General features: G+C 49.4%; 1 protein-coding gene across 1 annotated transcript in view; it reads right to left on the bottom strand.

Annotated features, from left to right (window-relative positions):
- Window positions 1–12896, bottom strand: part of LOC132574858 (collagen alpha-1(XXII) chain-like) — a 268798-nt gene extending 255902 nt beyond the window's left edge. The window contains 2 exon segments of the mRNA XM_060243090.1: window positions 11318–11884; window positions 12746–12896. Coding sequence (XP_060099073.1) covers window positions 11318–11884; window positions 12746–12836 — 658 coding nt within the window. The 5' untranslated portion in view covers window positions 12837–12896.
- Between the last annotated feature and the right edge of the window lie 801 nt (window positions 12897–13697).

Here is a 13697-nt window from a genome sequence, read left to right as displayed (position 1 = left end):
CTATTTATACCCCGCCCTCCACTCTGAATCTCAGAGTCTCGGAGCGGCTCACAATTGCCTTTATCTCCCTCCCCCACAACAGACTCCCTGTGAGGTGGGTGGGGCTGAGAGGGCTCTCCCAGCAGCTGCCCTTTCAAGGACAACCTCTGCCAGAGCTATGGCTGACCCAAGGCCATTCCAGCAGGTGCAAGTGGAGGAGTGGGGAATCAAACCCGGTTCTCCCAGATAAGAGTCCGCACACTTAACCATGACACCAAGCTGGTTCTACCATGGAGTTTTCACCCCCAAGTTACAGCACACAGAACGGAGCACTCCCCCCACAAGTACCAAACCTGGTCAGAACAGTGCTTCCTGAGCAATCCGCAGAGCTGAGGGGAAGTCTGAAAGGACCACTTGGCTAGGCTGAGGCAGGCTATTTTCCTGCCTAAATTTGTCAGGTCCTTCCAGGCCATGGGTGGGGGTGGAGAGTAAGGTTGGAATACTCCTGGAGATTTGGGGGTGGAGCTTGGGGAAGACAAGGACAGCACTTGGGCATAATGCCACAGAGTCCATCCTCTGAAGCAGGGATGACCCAAGGTCATTCCAGCAGGTGCAAGTGGAGGAGTGGGGAATCAACCCCGGTTCACCCAGATAAGAGTCCACACACTCAACCACTACACCAAACTGGCTCTCTATAAGAAGTGTAGAAAAGGTGGTGTGAGCTTCTCCAGGGGTTCATGAGGACTGCTGGGGATGTGGCAAAGCCTCTGGTGGCTGTCTGGCTGCCGCTCTCCTAATCCAGGGATTGTTATGCAGCTGCACCTACTATTCAGTGGACAAGGTAGGTGGGGAGGAAGTGGGGGAACCCACAGAAAGGTTCAGGAGCTGTGCTCCTGTGAGCTCCTGCAGAATCTGAGGCCTGCAGATGTCAAACATGAATACGAGAATCTGGCTGCACAATTTCCAGCAGAGCACCCGGCCCGTCCTGTCACTTGGCCCTGTAATACGTTAACAAGTCTGCCAGACTGAAATCGTACAACCGCAATTCATTCTCCAGATTCCTGCTGCGCCCTCCAGAACAAGCTAAAACGAGAAAGCATTTGCAAACTTCAAAGTTGCTCGAGTGGCAGAAATGGAATTTGGGGAAGGAAAAGCAATTTGGGGACTCATGAGGCGGACAAAGGCTATTTGGGCAGTTCCGGCTGAGCGTGGGATTTTACAATCTCACTGCAGATCCGTGAAGAACGGCACTGAGGGGGCTGAGAAGTATGCAGAACTGGAAAGCTGAAAACTTCTGGACGTGCAACAAGTCAGAAACTGGAGGTGAAGTGAAGAAAAGAGAGAGAGAGAGAAGAAGAAGAGCGGCTCACAATCTCCTTGACCTTCCTCCTGCACAACAGACACCCTGTGAGATAGGTGGGGCTGAGAGAGCTCTGACAAAAGCTGCCCTTTCGAGGACAACCTCTGCCAGAGCTATGGGTGACGCAAGGGCATTCCAGCAGCTGCAAGTGCAGGAATGGGGAATCAAACCCAGTTCTCCCAGATAAGAGTCTGCACGCTTAACCACTACACCAAACTGGCTATTGGATTTTACTGCGTGAACTGGCAACATCCAGTTGGAAAGTGGATTGAAAGTGCATTCTTTAGTGTGCGTGAGCGCATCCTTAGAGACCAGATTTCTAGGGTGGAAGCTTGCCAAGAGTCAAACCTCCCTTCGTCAGTCAAAGAGAGTCCATCTGTCATACTGAATACATCTCTTATACCAGGGGTGGCCAAACTTGCTTATTTTAAGAGCCACATAGAACAAATGTCAGATGTTTGAGAGCTGCAAGGAAGGATGGAAGGGAGGAAGAACGGAGGGAAGAAAGGAAAGCAAACGGATGCCAGCTGGCTTGGCTTGGAGAAGTGTTTTAAAGAGACAAATGCCTTCTCCAAGCTGGCCTATGAGGCGTGGGGGCTTCAAGAGCCACACAATATGTGTGGAAGAGCCACATGTGGCTCCCGAGCCGCAGTTTGGTCACCCCTGTCTTATACAATGCCCCTCTGAACAGGATTGCCAACAGGCCTGGAGAATGTCCTGTCCCATTAATAAAGGCTAAGGAAAGGAAAGGAAAGGAAAGGAAAGGAAAGGAAAGGAAAGGAAAGGAAAGGAAAGGAAAGGAAAGGAAAGGAAAGGAAAGGAAAGGAAAGGAAAGGAAAGGAAAGGAAAGGAAAGGAAAGGAAAGGAAAGGAAAGGAAAGGAAAGGTCCTGTGTGCAAGCACCAGTCGTTTCCAACTCTGGGACGATGTTACTTTCACAACGTTTTCACGGCAGACTTTTTTACGGGGTGGTTTGCCACAGCCTTCCCTAGTCAACTACACTTTACCCCCAACAAGCTGGGTACTTATTTTACCAACCTTGGAAGGATGGAAGGCTGAGTCAACCTTGAGCCGGCTACGTGAACTCAGCTTCCGCTGGGATCGAACGCAGGTCGTGAGCAGAGCTTAGCACTGCAGTACTGCAGTTTTAACACTCTGTGCCACAGGGCTCTTTAAAAAAGGCTTAACAGCATGTTAATAACTTAGGATCCCCACGTCCCAACCCGCTGCTGCCACTGGTGGAGATGAGGTTAGGGTTGCTAGATCCAGGTTGGGAAAACCCCTGTAGATTTGGGGATGGAGCCTGTACCATGCCATAGAGTCCACCCTCCAAAGCATCGATTTTCTCCAGGGAGAACTGATCTCTGTAGTCTGAGCTGCTATTCCAAGGGATCCCCAGGTCCCACCTGGAGGATAACCATCAGTGGTTTATTTCCCTCTATTAAAGGGACAGGATGTTCCTCCAGGCCTGTTGGCAACAGGCCAGCTTCTGGAAGAATTGCAGATTTACACCCCACCCTTCTCTCTGAATCAGAGACTCAGAGCAGCTTACAATCTCCGATATTTTCTCCCCCCACAACAGACACCCTGTGAGGTGGGTGGGGCTGAGAGAGCTCTCACAGCAGCTGCCCTGTCAAGGACAACTCTGCCAGAGCTATGGCTGACCCAAGGCCACTCCAGCAGGTGCAAGTGGAGGAGTGGGGAATCAAACCCGGTTCTCCCGGATAAGAGTCCGCACACTTAACCACGACACCAAACTGGCTCTCCAGGAGAGGTCTGCTATGCGATTGAGAGAGCCTGGCAAAGCAAGCTCTCCCTTCCCCCTTCCTCCCCAAGGGAGGAGCTTCAGCCAATGGAGAAAATAGAGGCTTTGCTCTGTAGCTTCTGTGTGATTGAGCAAACCTGACAAAGCAAGCTGTGATGTAGAAGGAAGCAAGAGAGAGGAAGATGGAAGCAGATGATGGACAGTTGCTCAGGGAGGGGTTGCTGATAGGAGCCCTCCAGGGGCCTGATTTGGCCCCTGGGCCGCATGTTTGACACCCCTGCTAAGTTGTGGAGTCTTATGAGTAAAATTGTTCATTTGTGAGCTACTGGCATTAGAGTTGGGAGCTACTGCATAGTTTGCTCTGGGGCTATACTTCCTGAGCGAAGACAAAAAAAGTATTTATTCCTGTAGACATCCCTACAACCTCTGGAAGTAAGGTTGCCAGACCCCAGTTGCGGGTGAGGAATCCCCCAGTTTGCACCTCTCCCTCCCCCTGCTTCAGCACTATGAGGAAATGGGGGAAATTATTCCCCTAAACAGGCAAGAAACTGAAAATAAATGTGGCATGCCTACGTCACCTGGAAGAGACATAGCTACACTGGGGACATCTAGAGCAGCTAAGTCCAATTCAAGAAATATCTGGGGACTTTGGGGATGGAGCCAGGAGACATTGGGGGCAGAGCCAGGAACAAGGGTGTGACAAGCATAATTGAACTCCAAGGGAGTTCTGGCCATCACATTTAAAGGGACAGCACACCTTTTTAAATGCCTTCCTTCCATAGGAAATAATGAAGGATAGGGGCACCTTTTTTGGGGCTCATAAAATTGGACCCCCTGGTCCAATCTTTTTGAAACTTGGGGGGTATTTTGGGGAGAGGTACTAGATGCTACGCTGCAAATTTGGTGCCTCTACCTCAAAAAACAGCTCCCCTCAGAGCCCCCGATACATGCGGATCAATTCCCCATTATTCCCTATGGGAATCGTTCTCCATAGGGAATAATTGCCTAGTAGACATTTCCTTCCCCCCGCCGCTTTCTGATGACCTTAAAGCGGGGTGGGGGTGGGGGGAGGGTCTCCTGACCTAGGGATTGGCAACCCTTTCTCACACATACACACACACTTACTGGGTCTGGTTCCTCCACAACGACATCTGAAAAGAACAGGGGCTACGCTGCTCCCCACCCCCCCCTCTCTCTCTCTCACACACACACACACACACTTAGTTGCTCTGAAACTAAAGCAAAACAAACCAAGGTGCTGTGCTGCTGACCCTTCCCATGAAGTACTTCCTGCTCAACTTCAAAGGCACAGAGACACACACACATTTTGAAACGGACCTGTTTGCGGGTTTCTAAACCTGCCCAAGATCTAGAACTGCATGGTGGCTGTGGGGGTGGGGCTTCCCCCGCCGGCCAGCTGGATGGGGGTGGGGGAAAGCCTGTAAAACCGGGGGATCCCCCGCTGGGACCTGGGGATTGGGAAGCCTAGGGACATCAGGGGTAAAACTCTGGTTTAAGGGCAAAACTTCTAAGGTAGAAGTAGTGATATAGGCATGTCCCATTTATTTCTGGCTTCGTCCCTCCCTGCTCCTGGTAAGTACACCCCATCCCCTGCCCACTCATCTGATAGACCTGACAACACTCTCTATTTCAATCACACTCTGCTTGGTGGAACAGTGGGAGCAAATTGAGGGGGTGGGGGGGAGGGAGTAAAGACAACAATACTTCTGGCCAGGGGTGGAATTCTAGCAGGAGCTCCTTTGCATGTTAGGCCACACACCCCTGATGTAGCCAGTTCTCCAAGAGCTTACAAAAAAGAGCCTTGTAAACTCTCAGAGGATTGGCTACAACCGGGGGGGGGGGGGCTAATATGTAAAGGAGCTTTTGCTAGAATTCCACTCTTGCCTCCAGCACAAACCCAGAAGTGACATCACTGTGTCCAGGCAATCCTCTAAGATTCACTCAAGGCATTGTGGGTCCCTCCCTCACCAGTGTCTCCTGCTGGCTGCCATTGCTTGACTGGTAACCTTATATCTACGGCAGGACCAGGGCTTCAAAAAACCCAAAAAAGCAGGAACGCACAGGAACACACTTCTGGCTGTCTTGGCAGCAGGGTGTGTGTGGCTTAATATGCAAATGAGCTCCTGCTGTGTGAAAAAATGGCGATGTCAGGGGGTGTGGCCTACAAAAAGCCCAATGTGAACCAATGGTGATGTCAGGGGTGTGGCCTGATAAGCAAATGAGTTCCTGCTGGGCTTTTCCCACCAAAAAGCATAGCATGAATCAATGGCGATGTCAGGAGGTGTGGCCTACTATGCAAATAAGCTCCTGCTGGGCTTTTTCTAAACAAAAAGTCCTGGGCAGGATTATTTTCAAAATTAACCCCTTCCCAAGAAAAAAAAATGCCCAGCAAAGACCAGGAACGCTCAAGGAAGCATCACATTCAAGTGATTTGCAATCCCAAAAGCTACCCCAAAACTTAAAAGACCAACCTAGCTTTTAGGGCTGCCAACACCCTTGGAGGTGTTCCTTCAAATATGCTGGCTGTTTAGCCTAACACTTAAGAGAAATTGCTAAGAGGATTGTTGCAACTTGAAGAAGCTCCCGCGAAACAAGGGTTCGGTACGACCTTGTCCTTGGAAACTTGGATCATTGGCTGCATCTTTGGACAGATTGCATGGAACGAGATGGGAAGTTTTACCATAGGATGAAAAGAAAGACTCTTGGTGCTATTGCTTCCTTTTCTATTAAGGACTGAAAGTTATGGTTGTTTTGCGATTTATGATGGTGGAATTTGTGTTTATTTTTGTTGAGCTTGTATAATTTAATAATAGAAGCTGGTTTTCATGGTGGGTTATGTACCTTTGATTTTTTTAAGCCCCCAGTCTGGGCAGGGACTCCCCCGGGGCCGGTGTACGGGAGTAGGCAAAGTAGGCAGTGGCCTAGGGCACCACCTGGCCTTGGGGGCACCACTGGGCGCCCCCTCCCTGATGCATGACTCTGGCTGCTGACCACTGTCACCTTGTCTTCTCCCATCACCAAGCTGCCCTCCACAAAGCCAAGCCACCCCCCTCTCCCCGATGTGTGACTTGGCCTCCCACCTCATCCTATCCCGCCACCCTCCTTCCTGGCTTGGCCGGCAAGCGCTTATTGTCACATTTTTTTTATATAAAATCACATTTTTACAAAAAAAATTAATTAAATTAAATTAAATTAAATTAAAAATCAGTAAATTAAAAATGTGAAACGTTTCAAGTTTGGCACTCTTCAATTTCCCTACATTTTTTTAAATAATGGGAGCGGGGCGCAAGTGGACGATTTGCCTAGAGGGCCAGAAAGTCTAGCACCAGCCCTGGGTTCCCCCACCTGGGAGGTTCCCAACTCACCAGTCCACATTGGACTGGTGGGGGGAACCTCCCCTGACATCGCCAGTGCGATGACGTCACCTGGAAGTGACGTCATCACGCCAGCGACTTTGCGCGGTGGCCGCTCTAGGCGTTTCCGAGAAAACTCTATGGTCTTCTCAGACATTCTAGCCATTTGGGAGGGAAAACTCTATGGTACAATAGAGTCCCCCACTGGAGCCTGCGAGGGACTTGGCAACCCTACTAGCTCTAAATTGGGTAACAACTGAATTTTGCAGTACAGAGATTTTTACCCACACCCGAACCAAGAAATTAAGATGTTGGCTGTAATTCCTCAAGGTCTTGTGGGAGACTGGAACCCCAACCCTGCAATTTTAGCAAACAAAAATAACCCCCTGGCTTCAAACAGAGTTTGTCTGCTGCACCACAGAGGAAGCAATATTCTTAGCTGACCAGAGCAACGTGATCTGCCATAATTGCTATGTGTGTGCGTGCAAAGTACATGCAGAACAAAATGCAGGCTGAGATTCCTGCATTTCTCTTGAACTTTCAGAAGACTGTCTTGTGAAGCACTGATTTTTACAATTAGGGTAGAATGTTTGCATAAGGATATTTTTGGTATACAAGGAGAAGTGAGGGCTTTGGGGTAACTGTAAAATGTCTTCTTTGCGATTTCTACTGGTTTTTGTTTCCTGTTCACTCCTAATCAACAACATAAGAGGAGCCTTGCTGGATCAGGCCACTGGTCCATCTAGTCCAGCATCTTGTCTCACACAGTGGTCAACCAGCTCCTCTGGAAAGCCAACAACAGGACATAGCCGAGGCCTTCCCCTGAGAAGAGCCTTGCTGTATTAGGCCAGTGATCCATCTAGTCCAGCATTCTGTCTCACACAGTGGCCAACAAGTTCCTCTAGAGGGCCAACAACTGGGCAGAGAGGTTGAGGTCTTCCTTAAAATATAAACGAGCCCTGCTGGATCAGACCAGTGGTCCATCTAGTCCAGCATCCTGTCTTACCTAGTGGCCAACCAGTTTCTCTGGAAGGCCAACAACTGGGCAGAGAGGCTAAGGCCTTCATTGGAATGTAAAATGAGCCCTGCTGGATCAGACCAATGGTCCATCTAATCCAGCATCCTGTCTCACACAGTGGCCAACCAGTTCCTCTGGAGGGCCAACAACAGGGCTCAGAGGCTGAGGATTTCACTTGATGAGAACGTAAGAAGAGCCCAGCTGAATCAGATCAATAGTTCATCTAGTCCAGCATCCTGTCTTACCCAGTGGCCAATCAGTTCCTCTGGAGAGCCAACAGCAAGGCATAGAAGCCAAGACCCTTCCTTAATGTTAAGAACATCAGAAAACCCTTGCTGGATCAGACCAGTGGTCCATGTAGTCCAGCATCCTGTCTCACAAAGCAGCCAACCTTTTCCTCTGGAGGGCCAACAACAGGGCATAGAGGCCGAGGCCTTCCTTAGAACATAAGAGGAGCCCTGCTGGATCAGACCAGTGGTCCATCTAGTCCAGCATCCTGTCTTACCCACTGGCCAACCAGTTCCTCTAGAGAGCCAACAACAGGGCATAGAAGCCAAGACGTTTCCTTAATATTAAGAACATCAGAAAAGCCTTGCTGGATCAGACCAGTAATCCATGTAGTCCTGCATCCTATCTCACACAGTGGCCAATCATTTCCTCTGGAGGGCCAACAACAGGGCATAGAGGCCGAGGCCTTCCCCTGAGAAGAACATACGAAGATCCCTGCTGGATGACGCCAGTGGTCCACACACTCCACCCTCAAATTTCCAGGAGTTCCCCAGCCTGGAATTGGCAACCCTATAATGTGTCCTAGCTCACTTAATCCAGCCGACACATTTCCCAATGCAGAAAAAAGAGGTGCAAAAAAGAGAGACAGTTTGGTGTAGCGGTTAAGTGTGCGGACTCTTATCTGGGAGAACCGGGTTTGATTCCCCACTCCTCCGCTTGCACCTGCTGGAATGGGTCAGCCATAGTTCTGGCAGAGGTTGTCCTTGAAAGGGCAGCTGCTGTGAGAGCCCTCTCCAGCCCCACCCACCTCACAGGGTGCCTGTTGTGGAGGAGGAAGGTAAAAGAGATTGTGAGCCGCTCTGAGACTCTTCGGAGTGGAGGGCGGGATGTAAATCCAATATCTTCTTCATCTTCATCTTAAAACATCTGCAAGACAACAATGGCTCAAACAAGTAAATTATTCAAGCCACATATTCGAAGAGAGAGGAAAGACATAGATTGGAGATTTATGGAGATTTATTCCCATAGAAAATCATGGAGAATTGATCCGCGGGTATCTGGGGCTCTCGGGGGGCTGTTTTTTGGGGTAGCGGCACCAAATTTTCAGTATAGCATCTAGAGCCTCTCCCCAAAATACCCCCCAAGTTTCAAAAAGATTGGACCAGGGGGTCCAATTCTATGAGCCCCAAAAAAAGGTGCCCCTATCCTTCATTATTTCCTATGGAAGGAAGGCATTGAAAAGGTGTGCCGTCCCTTTAAATGTGAGGGCCAGAACTCCCTTTGGAGTTCAATTATGCTTGCCACAGCCTTGATCTTGGCCCCACCCCTAATGTCTCCTAGCTCCACCCCCAAAGTCTCCTGGCTCCACCCCCAAAGTCCCCAGATGTTTCTTGAATTGGACTTGGCAACGCTAGGAATAATAATAATAAACCTTGTTCAACAAGGGAATTATAAAATGTGCAACTGAAAAAACATGTGCTCCAGAGACTCTGCCTCCTTCAAAGAACATGAGCAAAGCCTTTCCAAGTAGGGGTTTTTCCTATACCTGCCTTCAAGAACTGCAGAAGGAAGTGAAAGACTCCTTGCCAAAGAGAAGAAGACGACTGCAGATTTATACCCGGCCCTTCTCTCTGGATCAGAGACTCAGAGCGACTTACAATCTCCTGTATCTTCTCCCCCCACAACAGACACCCTGCGAGGTGCGTGGGGCTGAGAAAGCTCCCCCAGCAGCTGCCCTTTCAAGGACAACTCTTGTGAGAGCTATGGCTAACCCAAGGCCATTCCAGCAGCTGCAAGTGGAGGAGTGGGGAATCAAATCCAGTTCTCCCAGATAAGAGTCCGCACACTTAAGCACTACAGGGGAAGAAGGTCTATGAGAGCTATGGCTGACCCAAGGCCATTCCAGCAGCTGCAAGTGGAGGAGTGGGGAATCAAATCCAGTTCTCCCAGATAAGAGTCTGCACACTTAACCACTACAGGGGAAGAAGGTCTATGAGAGCTATGGCTGACCCAAGGCCATTCCAGCAGCTGCAAGTAGAGGAGTGGGGAATCAAGCCCGGTTCTCCCAGATAAGAGTCTGCACACTTAACCACTACAGGGGAAGAAGGTCTATGAGAGCTATGGCTGACCCAAGGCCATTCCAGCAGCTGCAAGTGGAGGATTGGGGAATCAAATCCGGTTCTCCCAGATAAGAGTCTGCACACTTAACCACTACAGGGGAAGAAGGTCTATGAGAGCTATGGCTGACCCAAGGCCATTCCAGCAGCTGCAAGAGGAGGAGTGGGGAATCAAATCCGGTTCTCCCAGATATGAGTCCGCGCACTTCACCACGACGCCAAACTGGCTCTGGCTTTAGAACGCCCTTCTAAAGTAATCTACTTCCATTTTGATCAGCAGCGAGGACCAAACCTCTGTTTCTACATCATTGGTTTACAGATCTGCTCCTCTTTAAAGGTTGCTCGTCGTAAAATACGGTGACCGTGAGCCGTTTGGAAGAAGGTTGTGGCAAGACAGTAGTAGATAAACAAGCTGCTGCCCCAAGTCATAACGGACAGTTGGAGACGTGGCAACCCCAGTCTGAAAAGCCTCTTGTGGCATGTCGAGAATGTTGACACTTCAGCCACGCATCCCCCTGCCGCCATCATGAAAAGTCATCCCCCAATATGGAGGGTTAACTATAGCTTGGAATGTCAATGAAAGCGAGGAGTAAATATATCTCACACTGCCTTCAAGCATGGGACAGTGTTTCTCTTGATGGCATTTGTCATGGGTTACAGTCCCTTGGACTGCAAGAAGATCCAATCCCTCAGTCCTAAGGGAAATCAACCCTGACTGTTCTCTGCCTTTTTCACCAATGGGAACACCTACTTGGATCCATCTTTATGGACAGAATATCAAAATGTGCTGATGTGATTTAGCTAGCATTCAATCGGACAAGGAAAAACATAAGAGAAGCCATGTTGGATAAAGCCAATGGCGCATCCAGTCCAACACTCTGTGTCACACAGTGGGGAGGGGGGGAGCCTCAGCCAATAGAAGGAAGAGGGAGCTTGGGTCAGTAGCTCTGCTGTGCAATTGCAAGAGCCTCACAAAGCAAGCTGTTTCTCCCCCCCATCCTCTCCAAGGAAGGAGCCTCAGCCAATGGAGAAAATAGAGGTTTGGCTCTGTAGCTCCTGTGCAATTAAGCAAGTCTTGCAAAGCAAGCTGTGATGCAGAAGGAAGCAAGAGAGAGGGAGAAGGAAGCAGATGACAGCCAGTTGCTCAGGGGCCTGATGGGAGCCCTCTGGGGCCTGATTTGGGGGCTTGCATTTTTGACATCCCTGGCCTAGTTCTTTTACATTGCTTATTAGCTGTCTCCACCTATTGTTTGCACTGACTTATAAAGCCTTGAGTCTTACTGAAAAAAGTGAGCTACAAAGTAAGTAAATGAAGAAATAAATTGAGAGTGTGCATTGTGCAGTAAAATTCCTGCCAACCCCCCAAAACCAAGTCTCGTATTTCCACATCTTTAAAAAAAGCCATCCACTCACAGTCCCACCCACACACGGGAGAACCGTCGCCCACAACTTGTGCCCAGGGAAAGGCATTACTCACTCTCACAAAGCCGTCTCCTCAGCTGTTCTCGTATCTTATCGATGGCATCGTAATCGGAAACGTGGAACGTGTAAGCAGACTTGGGCTCGGACGCAATTTCATCCAACTCTTCTTTAAGAGCTTCACCGACGCCCACCGCAAAGATCTTGATGCCTAGTTGATGGGCAGCGGCGGCCGGCTCCAAGACATGATCCTGGCTTCTGCCGTCAGTCAAAAGGATGGCTACTTTTTTAATGGTGGGGTCATTCGGCCTCCCGCCAGCCTCGGCAGAAAAACTGTGCCTTGTGATGTACCGCAGGGCATCCCCCGTGTTCGTGTTGCCCCCGTGGTATCGGATCTTCCTCGCCGCTTGTCTGACTTCCTCCCCGGTGTCGTAGGTGCCGAGTTCGAACTCCGTCATCGGCTGAGTGCTGTAACGGACGACGCCCACCCGGGTTTTGTCTGGCCCGATCTCAAAGCTGTCCACCAGGTCGACCACCCACTGGCGGACTTTCTGGAAGTCGTCGATGCCGACGCTGGAGGAGGCATCCAAGAGGAAGATGAGGTCGTAGTGGACGTTCTTGCAACCTGTGAGGGAAGCACAAGGGAGTGCTGAGAGGTAGCACAGGAGGAAGGCCACTAACATCACAGCCTCCACAGGCATCTTCTGTTCGATACAGCGATTTTCGTATGGAGCAACGCCTTGTTAGTCTCTTTCATGCAAAGCTGGCATGCCTCCTTGGACAGCCATTGTTCTGCGGCTCTCCCCTGATTTCCAAAGCAGATCTGAACACAACCGTTGCCTTATTTTGCAAACTTTGTCTCTCTCTCTGCAGTATCAGACTGGCCCTTTCGCCTACTCCGTCTGCATGTCTATGAGACTGTGATTTCCCTTTGAAATCCCAACAAACTGCTCTGTTTTATCTGCATCCATCCCCTTTTACTGCAACACGCTGAGACGAAAAGAACAGCCAGCCAGCTGTACGGCCTGCCTTTAATCTGATTAGGAGGAGAGGCTATATGGCTCAATGGAAAAAACCTCTGCTTTGCATGCAGAAGGTCCCAGGTTCAATCCCCTGTATCTCCAGTTGAAAGCTCTAGGTATTAGGTGATGCGAAGGATGAAGGATGGAAGACTAAGTCAACCTCGAGCCGGCTACCTGAACCAGCTTCCACTGGGATCGAACTCAGGTCGTGAGCAGAGGGCTCCGACGACAGAACTGCAGCTTTACCACTCTGCACCATGGGGCTCTTCATCTAAAGGTGTTACTGGACTCTTATTTTACTCATTCGCTTCAGACCAAAATGGCTACCCACCTGGATCTATCTAACAGCCTATGTGAAATATGATGTTTAATTTCCCATTTCATCCTTAGTTTCACTCTCGCATCCCCTTACTCCACCCCCAATAAAGCCTCCAGTTACTCCTTGGAAATCAGTCTGCACTTACCTGCTCTCTGAACCTGAGTGCTGTTTCCCTCCCAAAGGAGAAGAAAAAGTATCCACACACAAGTTCGCCAGCTTCTTTCGGCAAAGGGCATGTCTCCCTTCTCCTCCGACACGGAATTCACTTTGGCTGCCAGTCGTTCTACAAACTCACCATGTCTAGAAAGAAAACAAGGGGAAGAAAATGATTAACTGAGGGAGTGGTCTTTCTTGGGGGAGGGCAGGGAAGGAAAAGAAGGAGCTGTGAAAAAAAAAACTTTTACAACTCTTTTGGGGATGAGTCTTTCTCTCCCCCCTCATTCCTCTTGAGAATTAGGCTGTACACAGACAAAGAAACTGAGGTCACCAGTTTTAGAAACTGCAGCTTAGCCTTCGCTATAGGCACGGCATTATTTAGGGTGAAATAAGTTCAACTTAGACCATACAATCAGGGCAACAGACCGGAAACTATCCCCAAGAAAACAATTATGCTTCCATGTTCGGCTTCCAACTCATTGGGAGGGGAACGACCATTCTGAAGCACACTAGCTGAACGATGAGTGTAATATCCCCAGCAATTGACCCAGCGCTTGTCAGAAATGCTTGACCCCAATGACTCTGGCTCTGCGTAAACCTCAGTTGTTCAGGAATCCCTCTTTTGTGAGGTGTTGATGGACACACTGGACAGTACAGAATAGAACAGACGGACGAAGAACAGATAATCACTTCTAACACCAACTGCCTCAGAACGTTCGCTCTGAACTGTTCTACGACAAGAGTGTTTGTACCTTCTGTAGAGGCAGGGAAATTGGATAAAGAAGGGCTTCACACGGCCCTAGAGAGTTAAGAAAGGGGACTTGGACCCTGGAGACGTGTAATCCGTTCAAAGTAATGTTTGGATGCTGGTTGTTTTAAATGTGTTGTAATGACCCATTTCTTTAATGTAACATAATTGAGAAATATTTTTAGATAGATAG

The sequence above is a fragment of the Heteronotia binoei genome, chromosome 7 (genome assembly GCF_032191835.1).
Source record: "Heteronotia binoei isolate CCM8104 ecotype False Entrance Well chromosome 7, APGP_CSIRO_Hbin_v1, whole genome shotgun sequence".
Lineage (NCBI taxonomy): Eukaryota > Metazoa > Chordata > Lepidosauria > Squamata > Gekkonidae > Heteronotia > Heteronotia binoei.
This window is presented reverse-complemented; position numbering and strand designations above follow the sequence as displayed.